Genomic DNA, 24,911 nt, shown 5'->3' with positions numbered 1-24,911 from the left:
CAACAAGAAGTTGAACAAATTTCACTTCACAAGATTTGTACAGAACAAACAGACAAGAAAGCGAGTCAATAAAAACGTAATAAAAAATCATGGCCCAAAAAGCACCTGTATACCAATTATAAATGGAATCAGACCATAAATCACCTAGCTCATCCTCCATTTTGAACCTTGTAAAAATATCCAATCTTTGACTTCCGAAATACCAATCTTTAATAGAATCGGAATTAAATTACAAAACTCTTCATCTATCATGAATGTTGATAAAAATCCTTCAATTCACCAAACTTATCCTCTATGTTTCTTCTATTGTAAATGTCTTTAATGCATTGTCACTCGAGTGATATGTATCCCTGCCAAATTTCAAGATAATTGGCTAAGTGGAACTGCCTCGAAACGATATACCTCAATATCTATACTTGGTTATTATTTTTCAGTAAATCTGTTATTCCAAACATCTGAATGCAAACTATATCTCAACTTTGATTCAGGTCAACATAATTTCATTCATAATTTTATTTTGCACTTTCTTCAATGAAAATTTTGTTTTCCTTACGATGAAGGCGCCACATTACGGGATACAATTTCAGAATTTCTAGTAAAAAATATAAATGGTTCTGGCAACCTTCATCCAATGCTTTTTATTGTGGTTGACCGACTATAAATCGTTAGACAATGACACATTACTTCTTGTGCTGATTATCTTGCTTTCATGATGATATTAACCATGTACAGAATAATTCTTTCTGCTATCTGCATTCATTGATTCTCGGGTAGATTTGTCGTCGGTATTTGAATCCACTGTCGATTCATAAGAAAAAACTTGCATATGCACCTTTTATGGTCTGTTTGTCTTCCCATAGGCTTCAGCTTCGTTGTCTGTGTCTTTTCTTCTTCTTTTTTCGGTAATTTTGTTTATCGATAACTCTATAATATATATATATATATATATATATATATATATATATATATATATATATAATACGTAAATATATATATATATATATATATATATATATATATATATATAATTACGATTTCTTCAATAACGACATAGATAACTTATACATAATATCAAAGTTGAGCAAAACATCAAATATAATTATATACAGTAAGTGAAAAATTTGAATTTAATAAACGAACTACAATTCAATAAGATTACTTTTACGACTGTTGAGCAAGTTGAATATTTTTCTATGTTCAGAATATCATCAATGTCGTCGAAGACAAATTCATCTGTAGATGATGAAACGAATTCTGCCAGAACCAGGAATTTGAACTGTAAGCTGATCTATTTAATACGTGTTCAACTAAGTTTCATCTTGAAAAAAAAGTAAAATTGAATAATAATGACTACACAATTTGACTGCAATTTAACCGAAGTAATACCATTTACATGTAACAAGTCAAATACACTTGACTTGAATGAGAATCAGCTTTTAATTTATAAAAGGACAACCAAGAAACGTTCAAGAATTCAACAGTTCATTTCCAGTGACAGTCTCCATCAAATTTTTTTCTCAGTATTTAAGGAGAGCCGAAAATTATTATTAATCAATCAATATTATAATAAAGGTATAAAATATTTGAAACTTCATCAACGTCATTTATTTGAAAGTATTGATATGGTTTTGAATATAGAATTAAAAAATTACAAGACCTTTAGAATGATGCACCGCATTAACCACGTTTCCATTGGAAAAAGTAATCGATAACGTCATCGCGCTTATATATATGACATAGGAAATAGAGAGAAAGAGAGGGAGAAAGATATACGTAAAATGTCATAAGAAATACATCTTGTCGACAAAGATTTTTCTGCTGAAAGGTAATGTATAACTATAAATATTGTTAAAATTGTTAAGTATAGTCAAAGTAACCGGTATTGTGCATACTTGAAGTGTCGGCGCTCTCAAAGGCCAAAAAAAACCAATACAGAGAAATAAAGCCGCTGCCAACTAGTCCACGTGGACGGAAGAATTGGCGGTTCACATTGGATGATTTTTACTTACCAAGTTTTATGATTGACTGAAGAGTCATAAAATTTAATTTGAAGTCATGTTGCGGTTACGAATAGAATGCGAGGATGGTTACAAGGGTAGTGTTGTCAATGTTCGGTTCAGGAACTGATCGCGATTTGAGTGTTGAAATTCGATATTGGTGCAATTATAATTAAAATGTGGTTTAAAATGTGGCGTCCTTGGACAAGTACTAATAATTATAACGAGTGTGGTAACAACGCATACTTTTTCCTGTGCAGTGATTCCAATAGCGATGGTGAACAATGTGAAAAAGAGACACCGGTGAATAAGATTCAGATGCATTTGAATATTGAAACACAGAGAGTATGTTTCAACGTATATAAGAATCTACATCTTAAGTTTGATTTCGAGGGAAACAAACTATTACAAGCAACTATAGATTTGACCGAAATTCATTACTCAATTGTACGTAAAATAGTCAAAAACAAACCTTATGAACGCAAGACGCGATGTGATACGGGATTACCAAAACCTTTAGATGTTCATCTAATTAAATCATTAAAAAAAACAATATACGACTGTTACAAAAGTAATGAGATTCATGCAACGGAAATTATAAAGAAGAAATTGAATACTTCCAGCCTTAGCGTGAGCTGCTGTGACAAAAGTCTTCCGAATTGAATGAAGAAATTAGGATTTAGATTTAAAATAATAAACAAACGTTGAACAGTTATACTTAGAACAAATTACTAAATATGAACAAGAACAACGGCAAATTTTTCATTTGGACGAAACTTGGTAAGACACTCAAGACACAATTACGAAAGGGTGGACTGATGGTTCGAGAATGTGTACGCCTAACATGCCTGCAAACAAAGTATCGCGACTAATCATTGTGTATTGCGGAGGAAGTGAAGGATGGGTTCCGAATTCTATGAAATTATGTAGAAAAAACTTGAGGACTGCAATGTTGACTATCATAAGAACATGGAAGCTAATATTTTCAAAGAATGGTTTGAAAACATATTGATCCCAAATTTGGATGCGAATAGTGTAATACTTCTTGACAACGCTTCCTCATTCGCGACAGCTCATCAAAGTACCGAATAAGAATTCGAGGAAAGATGAAATACAAAATTTTTTAATGGATATTAATTTGTATTTTGAAGATTACTATACCAAAAACCAACTACTTGAAGTTTCATAGACAAAAACTTTTGAAAAAGTGTATGCCCTTGAGAGTATGGCTGAAAAGAATGGACACACCATACTGAGACATATTTTTGTGTTTTCAATCCCATCGAATTGATTTGGGGAAATCATCAGGCGTAAACATAATTTTCCAAAATTTGATAAGGAGGTAATAGAGATAATTAAAGAAAAAGTAATTCAAATACCGTAGAAGACTGGCAGAAAAAGATTAAGAAAGTAATTTTAGTTGAAAAAGACTATATGAACATTGGACACCTCCATATTAATGGTGGAAATAAATTCATTATTGATTTGAATGACGACAGTGATAGTGAAGCAAAGAATATGGAAGAGGAATCATCAGAAGCTTTCGAAGAAAGCTAGTGAAGTGTTTTTGAAGCGAAGAGGTTAATGAAGAAGAAGAAACTAAAAATCAACAACAACATTTAAATAGTAGGCAATAGAGCGTTTAAGGTCATTCTACTTCCGAACACGTAACAAACACCATTTTTACCATTATAGTCGTGATATTATGGTCGTGATTTGTTTAATATATTGAATGTTAGGTCTTGTTGTGTTTTGATTTGTACTTGTTCCTCGATAAGTGATTTATGACTGTTAAATTAATGGATGTTTAAGTTTTCCGAAATGTCCATACGGTTTCCCTTATTGACTTGTTTTATGAGTTTTATGTTCTCTGGTGGGGGGAAATTATGTTTGTTTTGTATGGCGTGTGTTGCAAGGTTTGATTTATATACTATTGGGTTTATGTTGTCTGTTGGGGTGGCTTGCTCCTTGTTCTGTATTTTTTGTTTGATTCTGTTTTCTAATTTATCTATTGTCTTTTGGGTGTATCCGTTCTCGTTCGCTATTTGGTATATGATTTTCCATTCTTTGTTTCGGGCTTCATTGCTAAGTGGTATCCTTAACATTCTATATATGAATGCGTTATAGGCAGCCATTTTGTGTGATGGTGGATGGTTTGAACTTGCGGGTATGTTGGAGATGGTTTGTCTAGGTTCCCTGTATAATGCCATTTGAAATTGTGTTTTGTTGTGGTTATATCCGATGGTTATTGAGTTGTTTTCTTCCTCAATGCTGAAAAACACTTTTTGATTTATTTCGTTAATTTATTTTGTTATTTGATCTATTCTTCTTCCATTGTTTTGTGATATGTACAGTCCATCGTCAACGTATCTGAACCATTCTCCTTTTTCATCATGTGTTTTTATTATTGTTAAGATTTTCTCATTTATGGTTTGCAGGTATATTTCGGATATAATGCTAGATAGTGGGGATCCTATCGCTAGTCCATCTAGTCCATTATAAACAAACAGATTAGACATCCGCTCCCTATTTTTATAAATGTATTGTACCAATGCTCATCCAACACTATGTGTCCAATATTTTACATAACCATCATATGAAACATCCTCAAAAACGTTCACCCCTAATGATGGAAACAATTTATTAAATCTCCGAAAGCTTGGACACTTTAAAGATTACTCTTTCATTTGCTGCTAAGCCCCACTATTTGTTTAGTTCCATTCCTATTCAGTCAACAACAACGACTACCCTCTCCATATATATATATATATATATATATATATATATATATATATATATATATATATATATATATATATATATATATATATATATTATTAAAAGGGAGCTGTTGGAAGGTAGGTTGCACTATATCGTTTACTTGAACTATACCATCTCATTTCCTTTATTATAAACACAGTGTGAACACACATGAGGAAACTGTTGTATAGTGAAACACGTGTTGTGGTTTTGTGAAGTGTTCAGAGAAAAACTTATGGTAATCTTCTTCGATTTATTCAAGTCAACCCTTATTATTTTCTATCTTTCTACAAGGTCTTATCGTTAAACTAATTAGGTACATTTTAAATATAAATCTCAAACAAATTACGGTTTCAGTTCACTACTGACCTCAAATAAAATTTTGCCAAAGTTACATTACACTCTAATATATCTATTATCTATTTCATTTGTGTGCATCCAATAAAGCACTATCAATAAGACATTCGTTGAATAGAATTATTACTTTTTTTCTTCCAGAATAGAATTCAGTAAGGTAATGGCTGAGAAAACACTCTTCAAAAACTGAAAAAAAGAGAATAACTTTTCTGTAATACACTTCCCTCTTCTTCATACAGTTACAAGAAGTTCATTATCCACCGAAGTTGTTCCACCGGCTTTTAAAGTGATGCCTCTTTCTGAATTCAATAAAAATAGAGTCAGGGCACGCTTATTAGGAGCTTTCAATAAGTGCCACTCAGATTCGATAATGGCTTCAAACACAGACAGACTCTGAAAAGAAGTGGTTCAATTAGCACAAAAAATTATTAGACAAAACAAGTATCATAAACGGTTAAAAATAGAAATGAATGTTAATGAAGAACTCAGTTTTGTTACCATGACACTAGAAAGATATGACAGGAAGACTGTGGCGGTATTTTTCTAATTTAGACTTGGAGTCTTGGAACTCAAACTATTCTTTTAAAATTCACATTGGATTTGAATTGCTGAAGATTAAATCCATTTGGAAAAACATTCTCAGGAAGTTTATTCCACATTAACGCAGTTCTCCAGATGAGAGAGTTCTCAAACAGTGAAGTTCGAGGTGTACTGAGTTGATCCTCAAAACGATGAGCAGCCACAGTGCGTTGCGTATTTCTGATATGTACCGCTCTTGGTGAAATCAAATGTGCCAAGTCACTTGAACACTTTTCATGAAAGTATCTATAGAAAAAAGACAAATCTCCAACCTTTCCGGCTATCAAGGTTGCATGTGATGTTCGCGTGTTCAATCAGGCGGATGGCTCTTTTCTGGATGGAATCCAGTAACTTCAGTGTATGTTTGGGGGCAGAGCTTCATACATGGGAACAATACTCCAAAAAATGTCTGATCTGAGCTTTATAAAGCATCAAATTGATGAGGTGTGTACAGTTTTCTGGTTCGGAACACTGTTCCAAGCTTTCGAGAAGCAGCCTTTACAATTACAGCGACATGATTGTACCAAGACATATTGGTGTCCATTTTAACCCCCAACAAACTTATCGAAGCAGAAAGCGGAATTGTCTGACCTGAAATTATTATATCCGGTTCGGAGACATTTATCTTCTTGGAGAGAACCGATGCCTGGTGTTTTGTTACATTGAATTGAACCTGGATACTTTCACCCCAATTGGAAATCACTTCTAGATCCTCATTGAGACATGCAACCTCCTGCTGCCGGTGAAGATGTGTCCCCGTAGCAGATGTCCTGGATTCCAAATGGATTGACGAGAGAAGTGTGCTGTCGTCAGCAAAGCAATATATTGGATTCTTGTTTTTTTCCAATGAGTCGTTGATATACAATAAAAAGAGGGTTGGAGACGAAATGGATCCCTGGGGAACACCAGCGTTGATGGTGAAAGTATTTTATCCCTAATTCTCTGATTGTGAAGTTCTTTGCTTTCATTCATCGTAAGTTTGTAGCAGGCGAGCTTTAACAAACCTAGTTCGGTTTTCGATACTGTGATTTTTGCTCCACTGCCGGTAGGCGGGATTTTTGGAGGCGACAGCTTGCTTGCAATTTTTTGTTGAACCAAGGTTTGCCGTTAGAAGATCGTTTCATTGAAAGAGGAATATATGCATCCATGGATGATAGAATAACTTCCGTGACTTCAGAAGCACACGTTGATGGATCTAGCCAGGAGAAATTTCGGAAATGGTCTTGAAGATTCTCCCATTCAGCATTGAGTATATTTTGTACATCATCTATGATCTGATTAGGTTAGTGACAAATATTCAATGAGATTTATAATTCCGACTTTGAACTTCCGAATTCCCAGTTGTAGTTCGAACTTTAAAGATACTATTTCGAAATTATAAAAAAGTGATACGGCTCCAAGACAATGTTGCTAATGTTGGTTTCTTAAAGATAACCTAGAATGAATAAAATATTATTCCGGAAATTATCCAACGGCGAAGATAAGTCAATATTACTTCCACCTTTGAGTTATTCCTTCCTGGATAACTCATCTGCTGGATCTTGATATCATAATTAACAAAACTCCTCACCATCACAAAGAAGCACTCTTTCTAGATGGAAAACTAATCGCAAGTTAGAGAGTTAGAACATAGATAGTTCCTTGGTTGACATAATTTCTGCAGTTATCCTCTGGAGAAACTAGATATAATTTTTTATGAATATACCCAAGCTCTGTTCAAAAATACTTGAAACACTCTGAGAGCAATTTTCGTGCAATTGGTGTCGGACTACATCGTCGAATCATATCTCTAGATTATTTCACAAGCAAGTTCATGAAAAAAGAGAGTCTCCATGTTCCTTGATTGCACAATTCCAAAGCGGGTGATACGAAAAAAGATCGCCTGTAGATCTTTGCGTTCGAAAATCATATTGATGGTTGCTTAGATGTTGAAGCATTTCGATATCAACGCTAGCAGTGACTATACTCTGTTTCCTAATATTACAGAGTAATAAATGCTCATGAATACAGAAAGTTAACAGAGTGCTCAAATTTTTTTGTGATTTCGTTATGATTTGCCACAGCTGATATAGGCGGATTTATAACCAGATCGCAAACAAAATAGTTTATGATCGTTCGGGTCGTTTAAATACCTACGGTGGCATCCATTTGGTCATTTAATCAAAAATACTTGTATACCATAGATACTTGTGTAACAGATACTAATATCTGTTCATTCATTTACGTACAATCAATATTGGTATAACATTTAAATTTGAAATATTTCATAATAACAAAAAATATGTGAATTGAAGGGGTTATATTTTTAGGAGTGATTAATTTTTTGGAAAAGAAAGTTTTTGGCTTTCTACTACTCCATCTGATACAAAAAAGGGGATGAGAGAATCTTCCAAAGAAAGGAAGGAAGTAATCAATTTGAAACTCTATACATGAATGTGTAGATCATTTGTTGAAAATATTCTTTAAACACATGATGCTATCATGATAATCATCAGAATGCTTCGACTCACACCGCCCTAAACAAAACCATCAACACGTTCATTATGGATAATAATCAATCGCTTTCCTTTTGCAGAAGGTGACTTGAATTCACAAGACCAACCTTCTGAAAATGCTTGACATGAAGTTGTAATTCTTTTGTCTTGCCACATCTTTCAAATGGTATGTCCTTCGTTAACTCAATTTTCGTCCAGATGATAGATCTTTCTGTTGTCATGTCGAAACTCTTTCATCTGCCTCTAGCTGTTCATTTTATCAATTTCGATTAAGAGTCATTTTCTGTTCTGTTTTTCCCTTAATTTTTCCACAATTTCGTTCTGCTTTGCTATCAAAAACGCCGTAAACCACCATATCCCCAAATATTTGGAAGGCTTCAACATCTTGAGCGATCATCAATATGGCTTTCGGAAACAAAAATCAACAAGCGACCTTCTATCGTATGTCACCCATATTTGGAATAATGCAATCGAGAAACATGGAGAATCAAGAGCTATTGCGCTGTATATTTCCAAGGCCCTTGACCGTGTGACATGAGGGTTTGCTGGCTAAACTTCGATGCTATGGCTTGTCGGATCATTTTTGTGTATGGCTCTCCAGCTTCTTGAAAGAACGTTATCTGCAAGTGGCCGTCGATGAATATATCTCAAATAATTTGACTTTTTCACCATCAATGCTGGTGTTCCCTAGAGATCCTTATGTCTCCATCTCTTTGTTTATTGTATATCAATAACTTATTGGAAAAAAGCAATAATACGATATGTTGGTCTGCTGACGACAGCACACTTATCTTGTCATTTCATTTCGATTGTAGGACATCAGATGTGGATGCACATCTTTACTGGCAGCAGGAGGTTGCATATCTTAACGTATTTTGTTATTTTGAATTGGAGTGAAAGTAACCAGGTTCAATTCAATGCCACAAATACCCAGGCATCGATTTTCTCCAAAAAGATAAATCCTAACCTGATATAATTTCAGGACAGACAATTCCACTTTCTGCTTCGATAAGTTTGTTAGGGTTGAAGTGCCAAGCCAATATGGTCTGACACAATCATGACGCTGGAATTGCAAAGGTTGCTTCTCAAAAGCTTGGATCACTGTTCCGAACCAGAAAACTGTACACATCTTAGCAACTGTTGATGCTTTATAAAGCTCAGATCAGACCTTCTTTGGAGTATTGTTCTCTTTTATGGAGCTCCGCCCCTAAGCATACCCTGAAACTGCTGGATTCCACCCAGAAAAGAGCCATCCGCCTGATTCGAAACATCGAAGGAAGGTTGGAGATTTGTCTCTATTCTATAGATACTTTCACGGGAAGTGAACGGTACATATACGCGACGGACTGTAGGTGCTCATCGTTTTGAGGCGTATTTCATTGTTCAAAAACTCTTTCATTTAGAGAACTGCGTGGAATAAACTTCCTGAGAACGCTACCTCCGCATAGGCACCGCTCTCAGAGCGTCTTAAGAAATGTAGCGCTTGTGTTTTGTCCTTGAACACATCGTAGAACTAGTTTGTATTACCAAATGACCAAAAAACCCGTAGGAGATATGTGATAGAATCGACCGACACTTGATGAAAATCAGACATGTCTGTAGTATAGTTATCAATGCGAGTGTTCCATTTTCTTATTACTCCTCGTATACGTATAACGTCTTTCGAGATTTGTTATATCCAATGTATGAAATAAATACTACATTTTTCACTTTTTAACCGACTCAGTTATATACGCCTATGGAACAACTACTTCAAAATGATTCTGCTTAAGGAAATAGACCATAGAGTTACTTTTTTGAAGTTATTGGGTGTGGGCTGAACTCGAAAGGTTTTCCAATGAGAATGAACATTTTTTTATATAAGGCAGGTTAGGGTCACTTCAAAAAATGAGGTTATATTGTGGCTCACACCTATACGAACTCATCGGAAGAAAATCCGTGTGGAATTTGCTACCAGAGCCCGAATTTTTTTGTGAAAAATAATTCACTTGAAAATTGACAGACCACGGTCACAATCTAGTGAGAACCTTATCGACAGTCAGTTTGCGACTACCTTCGTCAGGTATAGGTAGGCAACACAAATGTGTGGCTTGGAAAGTAGGTGTGTTCTGATACATTAGCACCCACTAGCCGGGAGACAGCAGCCACCAGCCGGGAGACAGCAGCCACTAACCGGAAGACAGCACCTACTAGCGGGATTTTCTGGCCTGATCCTCTCAAGTAACCTGTAGTTATCTAGGCCGAAACGTACAGCTCTGGAATCGCACCTGTGAACCAACTTCTGGATTCTCCTCAATCGTAACCAGAATGGCATACTGATGAAATTTCAGTTGATTGGTGGATATTGTGGTTGTCAAATGTTCTCAAAGTGCAAGTTTCTACCTTCATGAAGCAAGCTTTCTATATGAAGGCTCCTAAAACTCAGCTATATTTGACATTGGATTCAGCCATACAGAACTTTTTCACCACTGATTTGGATGAACTACCGTTCAAACATGAAAGTCTGCTGATCTGCCCAAGGGGACTTTGTTTTCTGTCCTTATGCAGATTCTGCTTCTGCTGCTCAAAATTTCGGTCGATTGGTGGATATTGTGGTTGTTGGAAGTTCAATGTGCAGAGTTCCCACCTTCATGAAACAAGCTTTCTATATAAGGGATCCTGAAACTCCGCTATATTTGACGATACATTGGATTCAGCCATACAGAGCTTTTTCACCACTTATTTGAATGAACTACCGTTCAAACATGAGAGTTTGCTGATCTGCTCAAGGGGAGTTTGTTTTCTATCTTTATGCAGATTCTGCTTCTGCTGCTCAAAAATTCGGTTGATTGGTGGATATTGTAGTTCTCAAAGTGCAAGTTTCTACCTTCATGAAGCAAGCTTTCTATATGAAGGCTCCTAAAACTCAGCTATATTTGACATTGGATTCAGCCATACAGAGCTTTTTCACCACTGATTTGGATGAACTACCGTTCAAACATGAAAGTCTGCTGATCTGCCCAAGGGGACTTTGTTTTCTGTCCTTATGCAGATTCTGCTTCTGCTGCTCAAAAATTCGGTCGATTGGTGGATATTGTGGTTGTTGGATGTTCAAGGTGCAGAGTTTCCACCTTCATGAAACAAGCTTTCTATATGAGGGCTCCTGAAACTCAGCTATATTTGATGATACATTTAATTCCGCCATACAGAGCTTTTTTACCACTGGTTTGGGTGAACCATCGTTCAAACATGACAGTTTGCTGATCTGTTCAAGAGGATTTTGTTTTCTCTTATGCAGATTCTGCTGCTCAAAAATTCGGCGCAAGTCAGATCTGCTTTCGAGGATGTGATAAGTCGGTTTCTAGTTGTACCACATAGCCTCCTTGATTCGCTAAAAGGGTCAAGAGTTGGAGATCCGAGAAGCTTTTGCCCTTGAATCAATGTTTCAGGAAGGAAAATTGTTATCATTCAATCGACGTTCATCTCCTTTGTAGACTCAGGTTCGGATTCATGTTCCACAAAGGAACCCACGAGTAACTGGGTCCATCACGGTAAAGCTCCGTATTAACAATAATAGATACTTCATTAGATTTTATGCAATTACAAATAGGAATAGGAGTTTCTGTTATTCTTCTTCCACATCAACAATTAAAAAAAATTTTGCCAATCAAAGTGATTTCAATGAGTTCAATATTCATTTGACTTATTATTGAGTATAATACACACTATTTTCATTCAAAATAGCTTACCTGTTGGTTCAGATCTGTACCTTGAGCACAATATATAAGTAATTCGACGAGATACACTCCAGTAAGAACAGACAATGCAACAACTTGGCTGATATTAATGTGACTCTGAAAAATGTATTCCAAACTTTATTGAGAGATAGTGGATCAATAAATTGAAATGTTTATACTCTGATTCTGCATGTTCATCTTGAACATAGATTACATTACAGTGACCGATTTCTGTTTATGTGAGTGGTTTTGTTACTATGTTAACAGTATGAATCCTGTAGTATACTTAATAATGATGACATTTTTGAAGTGTTGGAATCAATATCATGAGAGTATTAAATTGAAAGAAAGAGAGATTAGATTGTTGAAAAAAGCTTTTTATTCAATATTTTTGTTTTTGGCTATTCATCAAAAACAGAAATATGATCTATTCTATGTATATATGAGAATATAACAATTTCTAAATGTGCACAGCTCAGTGATCTGAGGGATTCATACTTGGATGCAATGTAAAAGCAACATCGTGTGGCAACCGTCAAACACACTTCGACAATTCACTGGATATCAGGGTAATGCACTCGTATGTAGGAAGATCGGTTATGATGACGACAAAATCTATGATTGCTTTTAGGTTGTTGGCACCACGGCCATGGTATACAATTATTAGTAAAATTTATACGGTATATTCATTCAGGAGTAGATAGCTGAGAGAAATTCTTAATTACATAATTGCAAATGCTATCTGTTCCAATTAAAAGCTGTGTACTGTAATTGTAACATATCTCTAAACCAACTACTTATTAGATAGTGTTATGACATGATGGGTTATGATATCACTGTTTAAGGGGGATAATGTGTTCTCAACTTCAATCCATTCAAAACAATTTATGAACTTCTCGAAGGTGAGGGAGGAACTGCATATACCAATAGAAGAACTTTGAATTAGTAAAGCTCCTGTTCTGCCGAAAAGACTTTTTTATCTTGATCTTTTTCCAAATATCCGCTTTCCAGATCAATTTAAAAAAAATGAACAGCGGGTTAGTTTAGTATCGATTCCAGATAAAAGACAGCCGTCTTTTTCCTGAAGTTATTGAGCCGATGGTAATTCATACAGGATCTGCTGTATTGTCCTTTTTGGTAATCAATACAAGCAAGGAGTACCACTGATCAATAAATTCCTCAATTATGTCATCTTCGAGCATCTTGTAATCAGTCTTTGTGTTTTAGTGAAATATGTTAATAACTTCCCTACCAGCTCAAGAAGCATCATGTCTATCAATACACCTTCAATTAGATGAAATCTAGCAAGAGAAATATCTGGTTGAAGGAGATTCCTACTCACGTTGGTGAATCGAGCATACTACTGTGGGATTACTTATAATCTTATTATGTGTCTAGTGCAGGTGTTGCGATTTGCAAAGACCCATATATATAATTTTATCCAAGATTGTCTTCTTTATCAGAACTATTGATAACGTTAACAAGATCGAACTGTAGTTTTATGCTGATGAAGGATAGTTCAATTGGTATTTCATTGTTTCAGTATCGACAGTGATAGTATCGATAGGATTTCTTTCTTAGAAATTCTCAACTATTTCTGTCCAGAAGATATTTGTCCTTATTTGTGGGACCAGCATGGAATAATCAATCAATTGAACACTTCAACACCTTGCTCTGTGACCGGGAATTCCTCATAAGAACAGATTACAATACTTAGCAATAGATAATGAAAGTCAGGAAACCTGGAGGTTCAGTTGATGGATGATTCAAAAGTAAAACTTTGAAGTTATCTAGCGATGTTGTCTAAAACATAGTGATGTGGATACCTTTCCAAGATGCCTCTCTTTAGAGCCTAAGTCTATATAATCGGAACGAACAGTTAGTTGAAGTTGCAGACAATGATGTGCAAGATCAAAGACATGTAGACCACAAAGCATAAAAAGTATCAATTATTGATATTCTGAAGGATTACTTTAATGAATAATAATAAGAAGATAATGAATTGGAGAAAGTTTTTTTCCAAATTTTCTTCCAGCTCTCCGGATGATAATCGAATCAACTGAAAAGTGCTAATCTTTATATTTATCTACTCACCACATTGAGAACGTATCCAGTAACCACCAAAGTAACATAGCTCATTGTGAACTGGATAACCATAATCTTCGAGGTAAATATCTCTAGATTTTTACCAAATCTAAAATCCAAAAAAGAAACTTCACGCAAATGTTTTAAACAGTCTATACACAGAATGTTTTAAAGGAGTAATATATCAATTTTTTGAAAATTTTCATATGGCACAACCGTGTAAAAATTAGTAAAAAAGAACTAAGCTAATAGTTCTTCCTTCAGAAACCTCGATAACACTGAAAAGGTTCAACACTGAGTTAATGACTTTCATTCTGACACTAATCACTATCCTGTTTTGAGTTTCAGGTCCTGTAGAGAGCATAGTTTGAGCACAATTTGGGTAGCGAGACAGGGAGAGAAGATAGACGCGAAAGGGAGGAAAAGAGCATGAATCAAAATCTAAGAATAAACCTGAATCTAAGATATTAAATAAGTGTAAAAATGGCGGATTATAGTCTGTCCAGAAATGAGAGAAACTACAGAAACTTAATTGGTTGAGTGAAATAAAAACGCAATAGCAACTTTCACGTCTCCATATGTACCGTAGAGTTTTTTGAAAGTTTTTTTTTCATTTTTGGGTACCTATTCATATTTTTTTAAATTGCCATTGCTCTGAGCGTTTTCTACAATGAACTTCGAATAAGAAAACCTTTTATGATTATCTGGAACATATATACAATAAATGTGTTCTGATAAGCAGAAAAAGAAATGATAGCCGTAATAACATGCGAAACGACGAACACTATGAAAATTGAAATGAAGTGATTTATATTCACAAAAAAAGTAATGGCGCAATAAATGTTCGAATTGGTGTCCTTCCATTTCTAGACTTTTTGAACTCGTTTTTCATATTATTCATTACACATATAATCTATTCATTGTAGATATGTTTCAGATAATCATGAAAGGTTTTCTTATTCGAAGTTCATTGTAGAAAACGCTCAGAGAAATGGAAATGTGAAAAAATATAAATAGGTACACGAAAATGAAAATAAACTTTCGAAAAACTCTACGGTACATAGGGAGACGTGAAAGTTGCTATCATGTTTTTTTAACTCAGTCAATCAATTTCCAGGGCCGTAATTTAACAGGGAATAATTCACCCGATTATAATGAAATTTCACCGAAACATCCCGAAAAAAAAGTGAACATCGACGATCCAAAAACTACAACATAAATACAGGTCCGTATTTAAAAATTCAAAGAAGGGGGTGGCCCAAGTCAAATGACACCTTGTATAAATGATTCATGGACATATTCTAATAGCCCACATCAACCACATCAGCCAATAGCAAAATATGGACAGATTTTCAATATGTCTGCGAATAAAGAAGATACAGGAAAAAATAATATGGGATTTTTTGGTTTTTCCTGTTTACCTCCAGAACCAAAAGAGCTATATTCGATTTATCTACATCATTGAATAGGTCTCTAAAAAACGCAACTTTGTCACAATTTAACCGACACTTCATCTCTTATCGTTTACGAGATCCCCATGTACAGAAACGAATTTGAATAGCCCTGTATATATATAAAAAAAATTAATTTTTATTATTATTATCATTTTTGATGAAAATTTTAATCGGCTAGACTCTTATGTTGAGTTTAAATACCTCAATGTATAGAGATTTTTCTCTACCTCTCAGGAGGATTCAGGCACAAACACAACAATTACTTACCTAACTTTGATTTTTCTAGTAGATTTCACCTGTGAAGAAATTTGGAAAAAGAGACAATTGATCTTAGAAAATATTTTTTTATAAGAGTAAAAATATGTGGAATTCAAAACATATATAAATTTATCAATTGCCAAAAGAGAAAATTCCTTAAATCTAAGAATGTCCTAAATCTATAACGAACAACGAACTATTCAAAGTGAATACACCGAACAAATTTGGTAAATGTCAGTTTATAATTATTGCAGATCACTGTAATTCGGCAGACTTATATACTTGGTTCAAACTATTTTTATGGTCGTGTTGAGTTCTTGGGTATTTTCATTAATATATGCATATATTATTTAGAAATGGTATAGGTAAATACCTTACTTTCCTCCAACGCTGGTGTGTGTGTGTTGTGATATTTCTGCGAAGCTGGAACTCATGGATATCTTACTAGACTTGGCTGGACAGGTAGGTTTTTTCACTGAATTCATTATTACAAATCAGTATATATTTCAAATTTTAAGGAGTGAAAAATTCAGCGTGGCGTCTCTTTCGTTGCCTCAAGAAGAATCCCGTTGTTGATAAAAAAATTGAAAATCTATCTCGTTCCCCTAGTTACCATCTATCAATTTTCACATATACAAATTTTCAACTTCTTTATCAGGAAAATTATCTATTCTACTAATTTAACATTGGCTCTTAAATTTAGATACATTTTCATTTTATAGTTTCGTACAAAAATAGTTAACCTCACTTTTATATAAATATAAATATTTTCTAAAAGCATCACTTAATGTCAGTTTCTAAGAAAGTGATTCACAACAATAAATTTTGAATTTTACATCATTCCTAAATAATAACAATTAGTTTATCATGCCTTTTTCGTGTTTTCATCACAGATGTTAATTTAATTTTTCTGACATTTCTTTCTAACCTATATCGAATATCAGTTTTTCGTATTTCGATGCGTTTTGATGTAAGAATCTTTATATTTGAATTTCCCACTCTAATTTGCTTGTTTCCGGTCAAAGCTGTGGGTTTCAATATATGTACAGGGTGTCCTTGCTGTATTTTTGCATCTGAATTCCTTCGTGATGTTTTTGAAATTCCCATACACTGTTGTATTTCGAGTCTTTTCATAACAGTATATATATATATATATATATATATATATATATAAAGCTTCAAATCCTTTTGATCTGTGTTATGTGCTATTATCCTCAATGGTATTGATCTCACGACGTTTCGACAAAGTCTTATTTGTCATCATCTGCCGATTTTTGTTAAGTGTTCGGAAGTCGACCAACCTTACTCAATCCGCTCCCTACTATAGGTATAGGTAAAGTGATGTGTGTTACGTGTTCGGAAGTAGACTGTCCTTACACATCTGGGCTCTTTCACTTGCGATACAATAGGCCATCGCGTAGGCATAGGGAATTACATTGAACCCAGTAAGCCTTAGTAATTGCACGATTTTCGCAAATTAAGTAGAACTCTATTGATGAGCCAGATTTGAAGCAACTTTAGCTCATTATTCATTTTTCTCAACTTCTCTCATCTTTGTAGTTGCAGGCTCTCCAATTTCCGTCTTTATTATTCTCTCGTTCTCTCCTCCTCTACTCATCTGCTCTTCTTTTTTCTTTCCTTCTTTTCTTTTCTCCTTCTCTTCTCCTTCCTTATATGCCTCCATTTTTATTCTACTTCTTCCTTATCTGCATCCATTATTATTCTTAGTGTTCTCCTTTTTTCCTATTTGATGCTTTCTGTTTTTTCTTTGTCAACCATTTATTTTTATCTTTTGTTCACTCATTCTCTCTGTTCTTTTTCTCGTTTCTTCACGTCTCCTGTCCTCTTCATCATACCACGACATAACTAATATCTACTGTCACATCCATCTAGTCACTGAATCTACTTTATTGTTTTCCTCCAGTGCCATTATTTATTCTGCCGCAGTCCCCACTGTTATGATCTTGCTATGACACCAATGTCACGACTACGCTCAAGTTGGATGGTATAAAAGTTGAAACTTGTTGTAGAGACTAATTATTATTTGCACTCGACGGGCGTTTCGCTAACAGCGATGTTGCCAAACCCTTCTCTGCTCCAATATGGGTTCAGTTTTTATTAGATGGAAGCACTTGATAGGTGAAAATTCATTGAATAAAGAAAACACGTTTTATAGATTAGTCAAACATTATTTCGTATTTTATTTTGTGAAGAAGTTGACTATATTTAATCGTACAATGTCGTTATCTTAAAAATTTTTAAATTTCGTCAAAGGAATAAAAAGTTAAAATCATGTTTCGAAAAATAAATGGAAAACAATGAGTTAGCGACATTCTTCGTTACATCATCGATTACTTTCCCCCATACATATTTTTATGTAACATTTCATTTCTTCACAAAGTGTTTTCCCGATTTTCAATGGCGCTGCCACTCCATAGGGCTCTTAATAAATGAATATTTGGTACTCTTATTCAAACTCATCTACTTCATTGCATAGATCAAATTACGAAAACATTGAACTTTGTGAATTATACTTTGTAATCATAGCACTCATGTCACTATTACACTGCCGCTTCCTTCGTTCTCGAACTATGCCACGAAATTTAATCTACCTCTGTTGATCGACGACCAATGGGAGGCCGTTTATCGGCTAAACAAATTTTTTGATAACCTTAATACCTCTGTGTAGAAATATACTCACTTTAGCAACTTCACATGATGCTGGATACAAATTTTCAATCTTTCTGCTACTATACGCTGGAAATATTCATCGTTGAACTTCTTGAAATCTGAACATTCTGGCAGTATACCATCGGTGATATTTTTCAACAGTTCCTTCAACAACGTGAACTGAACGCGAAGATGCTGAACAGCGTAAACCAGAGTGTAATCATAAAATGCATTACCAATAATTGTCATAACCAAAACGCAAAATACGATCACGTACATAATTTCATATATGGGACTAGGATTTGTATCAAATGGTGTCCAGTTAATGCTTGGTAAAGGTCTTTTTCCTTCAGGCGGTTCCACCAGTGGAAATATTATCATAGTTATCAAAACAGTCAATCCTGAAGTGAAAGTTACTATTAAAATTATGTTGACGAACATAAATCTGCGTTTAATATTGCTTTGTTTTTCCGGACTACAAATGTGAAATCCCCAAAATTCATTTTCAATTGTTTTATAAAAGTACTCCACGCGTCTTCTGTCATGGTAGAGGTAGAATAGTTTACAAACAGACTGAAAATAATAATAATATCAATTACTACATTTTTCCATGGGATATTAGTCATTAAGTGATAGAAGGTAGTAGAAAGATATTTGGAACATGCAGATAAGTAGCAATAAACTTGAATCAACCTGAACTGTATAACATTCGGATTTCATTTCGACATATCTATCAATCTATATAATCAATTAAGAGGGGTCTTACTTCTACTTCCCATCATTACTAACAAATAGCTAGTAAAGTTAAAAAATTTATCACTTTCGCGAAGTATTTTTTTATCTTCTAATTTTCAATTATGAGTATCCACAATCGTCTTCAGATGATAGGTACTTGGCTTGATTGAGTACCTGAATTTACAATCTGGATGTGCCACTTTGAAAACCGGTGAGTAAACTAAATCGATTTGATCATTTAACAGATTGCACCCGCAATGTTTATGCTTGTGAATTTCCAAGGATTCTAAATAATTGAGTTTGTAACCCTTCCTTGCGTAGTGCAAAATTTCCGTATCGTTTAGATTCGGGAACTTGTGCATGGTTGCATGCCAAGGAATGGTTTGAAAACGTCGAATCATTTTTTCCTAGTGGTAAAAACATAAAAAGTTTCAATTATCTTTTCTTCATTATGATTTCCTACCACGTCTACATCCATCAATTTATTAAAATGTGTTTTGTTCCCAATAACTCGAACTAATTATAACTCGGAAAATAATTTTCAACTTAGTTTTCGCATATTCCATCGGAGCAAAATATATTAGTGTGGAGTTATCCACAAATTTTCATCCACCACTTCTGATGTAGAGACCTAAGTATCGTGGGATAGAACTACATTATTGCCAAGTCTCTAAGAGTTCTATTTGCATAAGAATTTCAGATATTGCTAAATAATTTCAACATCTGAGTTCATCAATACAAATATTATCAATACAAATATTAAGTGAATTAATTGATATCAACTGTTTTTTCTCGATATCTAATACAAAATAATAATACATACATAGTTGATAAAACAAAAATATATTTGAAAACACAAATTTGTAGAAAACGCTTTTTGACAATCGTTGATTCATTAATATAATTTTTCACACAGAGACTTTGTTCACGAGACCTGGCTTTAATTATAATTCATTATCAATACTTATATTAGGTTGAAACGAAAATTTGTGGAAAACGATTTTTGATCGAAAAATGATGGAAAATAGTTGATCGCGAATTATAGACTGCTTGTTCACGAGACCTGGCTTAAATTGTTATTCATCATCAATATTTATACGAGGTTGAAACGAAAATATATTTTAAATTCTTATGGATTATCTAAATTACACTTTCAAAAATTTAAATGCAAGTTATTTCACAATATTAGATTCTAAAGAGTGGCATTCAGATTTTGTAATCGACAGCTACTCACATCTTTCAAATACACCTGACTTTCAAATATTTGATTGCTTCAACATTTTTCATAGTTAATGGAACAAAGACTCAGAAAATAATACTTATAGTTTTGTCAAAAATAGCATTGTTATGCCAATTCACGTCGATGATAATCATTGGTGTTTTATAATAGTTGATTTAAAAATAAAAAATTCAGTTTTTTGGATCCTATGGGTGAGACTGTTCTTTATATCTGAAAAAATTTGAAAATTTCCTTTCGTTTTTTTTCCTGAATTATCTCATAATCAATAGAGTATCAAAATATCAAACATGTGTTTCAAAATGATAGCTATGATTGTGGAGTTCACATTTTATTTTTTTCCAAGCTGTTCTGAAGAAATGAGCCAATGACAGAAAGTTTTTCACCAAGTGAATTCAGAAAGGATGCTCAGTTTTTTCTGCTTCACTCATCTAATATGAAATTGAAATGCATGTTTTGTGGTCAATCTGATCAAAGCAACAGTCTTGTGTGATCAGTGTCAGATATTATTCCATATCAAATGACTTGACTATGTATTCCCTTTTGGATATTGTGACTTTTGGATATTTCTTGACTATGGAGACACTAATTATAAAAACATGCTTTAGTCACTTGCACTTTACATATTTTTCATATTTCATTTACGTATATTTAAATTTCAAACAATTTGATAGCCTTCTCTACGTCAATAAATACTCTTTTCATAATAAAAATATTTGAAATGGTGAAATGAAAATGGAATGGTTATATCCCATTTCAATTCATCGTAAGTTACGTGTTAGCTAGTCAAAATTTATAAATAATTCATAGAAATAAAATCTTCCAATCGTGGAACACCTACAAGACGTCGAAGATGAGTGCAATAGAAAAAAACTAGTACCTTATAATCGAAGAAAATTATTTTTGTACAACAATACGAACGGACACGAAAATATTTCTCCACATTTTCATAATATTTGTCTACCATCATCTGGATGGGAAGTGATATAAGAAGATATCTTAGAGTATTCATCATTTAAAATAAAGTTTTGTGGTTGATTCATTCACAGAAACCTCACAATAATATTTGTAATATGGTTATCAGAAGAAATAGCTAATAAATATATCATGTAAATTTCCATAGAGTTGCGGAAAGTGAACCAACAAACTTTTGAAACTACTGGATTATGAGACGCCCAGGGAAGATCAAGCTTCATTTCGGAATGGTCATTGATAACATTTTGGATTTTATACTAATTCACTACTGCTATAACAAATATTTGTAATTATTATATCAGTATTGTGATGTGACCAATTGTACCTGTAACAGAATAAGAATTACTGTACATTTCATTAGTTAAGACTTCCATTGTCTAATATGATATGACTCATCACCCGAAGAAGATTGTGGATACTAACAATCAAAACGTCGTAAAGTAACTTGGCTTGAAATCTTTTAATCCTTCAATTTTCATTTTCATTTCTTGTCTACTGTTCAATTTTCAATTGTTGTTTGTATTTTATTTCACTGTAATTTCAGTTTTTTACCTTGATATAATTGTTGATCTTTTTAATTTTAATGATTCTTTTTTTGAATAACCTCGTTTCATTATATTCAATTGTTGATTTCTAAACATGAAGTAAACTGTATTGGGTAAATATATTCTCAATAATGTGTCTGTTAAGATATTTCATTTTAATTTTGTCTTCTTCCTGATCTACTTAATGTTATAACATTGATTCAACTGGTAATTATTATCATTGAATTATTATGAATGTTATATTAAAAAAACATAACATGAATAATAAATATTTTGTACGTACTGAAACAATGGATTTCATAACTATCTCCTATTTTTTTCTCATCAAAAATCGTTTTATTAATGATTTCGTTTCCTCTTTGTATATTTATTGATGATGGATTATAATTTATACCAGGTTTCGTGAACAAGCACTCTAAAATTACTGAGAAAAAAATATTTTCCATAATTCACGATCCACTATTTTTAATTATTTTCGATCAAAAATCGTTTTTCACCAATTTTTGTTTCAACTGGTATAAGTATTGATAATGAATTATAATTCAAGCCAGGTCTCGTAAACAAGCCCTTTAAGTTGCCTGTGAGAAAAATTATTTTCATCAAAATTATTTTCGTCAAAAAGCGTTTTCTACAAACTTGTGTTTTTAAACATAATTTTGTTTTATCAACTATGTATATATTGATTATTATTTTGCATTAGATGTCGAGAAAAAACAGCTTGAGACACTTGTGAATATAGGTCCCACCAATCATACTATCATCAATTATTTCAATTTTTACGGACTTTTGATGAAATACATTTTTCACTCCAGTAAGAATTGATGAACGAATATGTTGAAATTGTTAAGCAATATTTCTAAAACTGAAATTCTTATGGAAGTAGAACTCTCCGAGACTTGGCAACACTACGCAATAATGTAGATAACTTCACACCAATGCAAAATATTGAATATTATTATTCGAACATTTGGATGAAATTTGTACTGTTTAATGGAACACTCTGTATATTATTTTCAAAATCATAACCGAGTTATTTGCATGTCTATAGATGTGGCCCTGATGCCACACTCAAAAGATTGAATAACATTCTTCGAGAAAGTGCTTCAGATATTGATTTCAAAATTGGCTACCGGGTTGTTTATCCCAGTTGAAAATATTTTTTTCAAATCATCTAAAAGAACAATTCGTTTAGACCAGTCTCAACTCTCTATACACAGTAGGTTAACGGATTAACTCCCAGCAGAAAACAACTACTCTCCTGGCTAATACCACGAATGGTATCAGCCAGGATTATATCCGACAGGTGTCAATGGTCAAACAGACCGAAATCGGTCTGCAAGTGTGTTCCAATAATTGAATATATCTATTGCGGCAGTTGTATCGCCATCAGCATAAGTGATTATAACTTCAGTGAAGAATCCTGCATTGACACCTGTCGGATATAATCTAAGGCCTTTGTGGTATTAGCCAGGGGAGTAGTTGTTTTCTGATTAGGTGACAGTGTATGGAGTTGAGACTGGCCTGAACGAATTTTCTCTTTAGATGATTTGATTTACAGCCAATCTTCAAGTATGCCCACTGAATATATGTGACAGGTTTTCTTTCCTTATACGAGGAATTGGACAAATTTTGGATATGCGGTTGGTTACCTCGTGCACAGGCAGATGGGGCGATGACAAACCTGTTGTTTGTTGTCCGCTTCAGCCTAGTGCGAGTAATGATTATCTGAAGAAATTCGATTTTCAATTATCGGAAATCATCGACTTTATGTTAATAATATAAACTACCATGCACTAACGAGTGGCCAAACAGCCCAAAACAGGTCTACAAGTGTGTTCCAATAATTGAAAATCTATTGCGGCAGTTGTATCGCCAACAGCATATGCAGGAATAACTTCAGTGAAGAATCCTGCACTGACACCTGCCGGATGTAATCCAACTCCCTTCGCATTAATTTCATAAACTTCACCTTACGATTTGATCTCCACAAACTTCATTTGAGAAATATATCACGACTTTTTCGCTAACACAGTAGCTTCTTCAACAGTGATTCGAATACGTGGTATTAGCCAGGGGAACTTCTTAAATTTGTTTGAGATTTTTTTATATGTGTATATCTTGTGTTTTGTAAAATCAAACACAAAAATGTCAAACAAAAATATAACAAAACAGTTGGAGTTAAGAGTTAATCAATTTTCTCTCGAGAAAAATGAAACAATTTTTCACCAGTGTACTCAGCTACTATCGTCAACAAGTTGTGGAATAATCATACTATTTTGAATTCAAAATTTCTGAAATGATACAAAACTTACCATAAATTTTTAGAATTTGAAGATTCAAATCGAATATGCATGTTTCAATTTTTTTCCTCGACCAGGGAAGAATGGATGCACTTGTGATGAAGAATTGTGCAAAACAAAACAAGAATTGCTACATTGAAATCGTTATGACTTACCAAAAACCTTGTAGGGAGAGTAACCGTTATCTCAGTTACCGAAATCGGATCCTCAAAACGTTCAAATGCATACATCGCACGAGTTATTGTATCCAGAAACTTCAAAAATGTAACGAGAAACCAAAAGTACTTCCTCATGCCAATGTATTGATGTAACTTAACCCATTTCATTATTATTTGCATTGGGTCAGCTAAGAAAAGGTATAACGCAGTTATATTGAATATTCACTAAAATCTATAAAACACAATTACGATTGCAGTTATTTCATGTTACTGATGATCCAAACCAGCATACGAAACTCTCATCGTTTCTTTGAGGATCACTTGGAAGTCAATAGTATAATCATGGTATTAACTTCGAATCACTAATTTTTAACACTGTTGACACATTATACAGAGGAAAAAATGGAATAAATTCATTATTCTAATCATTATGCCTATTCATTTGAGAATTTGGAATTCAACAAGAGAGTTATATCAACTTTTCAAAATTTCATTCTTTTTCTATTTCACAAATAACAATTGTTTTCTAATATAGTTTCAACAATGTATGCATATTAGGATGTCTTACATGAAATGAATAACTAATTACT

General features: G+C 33.6%; 1 protein-coding gene across 1 annotated transcript; it reads right to left on the bottom strand.

The window, feature by feature from the left end:
* Positions 1-5,006: 5,006 nt before the first annotated feature.
* Positions 5,007-24,503, bottom strand: LOC111502018 (odorant receptor 82a). The gene is made up of 6 exons (XM_023155967.2): positions 24,319-24,503; positions 18,403-18,944; positions 13,999-14,098; positions 11,917-12,021; positions 5,352-5,507; positions 5,007-5,300 (listed from the first exon to the last, which is right to left on the bottom strand). Exons 1-6 carry the CDS (start codon positions 24,499-24,501, stop codon positions 5,238-5,240), a joined length of 1,149 nt encoding a protein of 382 aa, XP_023011735.2. The 5' UTR covers positions 24,502-24,503; the 3' UTR covers positions 5,007-5,237.
* Between the last annotated feature and the right edge of the window lie 408 nt (positions 24,504-24,911).

Source organism: Leptinotarsa decemlineata, unplaced genomic scaffold (assembly GCF_025532065.1).
Source record: "Leptinotarsa decemlineata unplaced genomic scaffold, Ldec_3_MD MMD2_tig00000199_RagTag_RagTag, whole genome shotgun sequence".
Taxonomy (NCBI): Eukaryota; Metazoa; Arthropoda; class Insecta; order Coleoptera; family Chrysomelidae; genus Leptinotarsa; species Leptinotarsa decemlineata.
The sequence above is the reverse complement of the archived record's forward strand: the minus strand, read 5'-3'. Positions and strand labels throughout refer to the sequence as shown.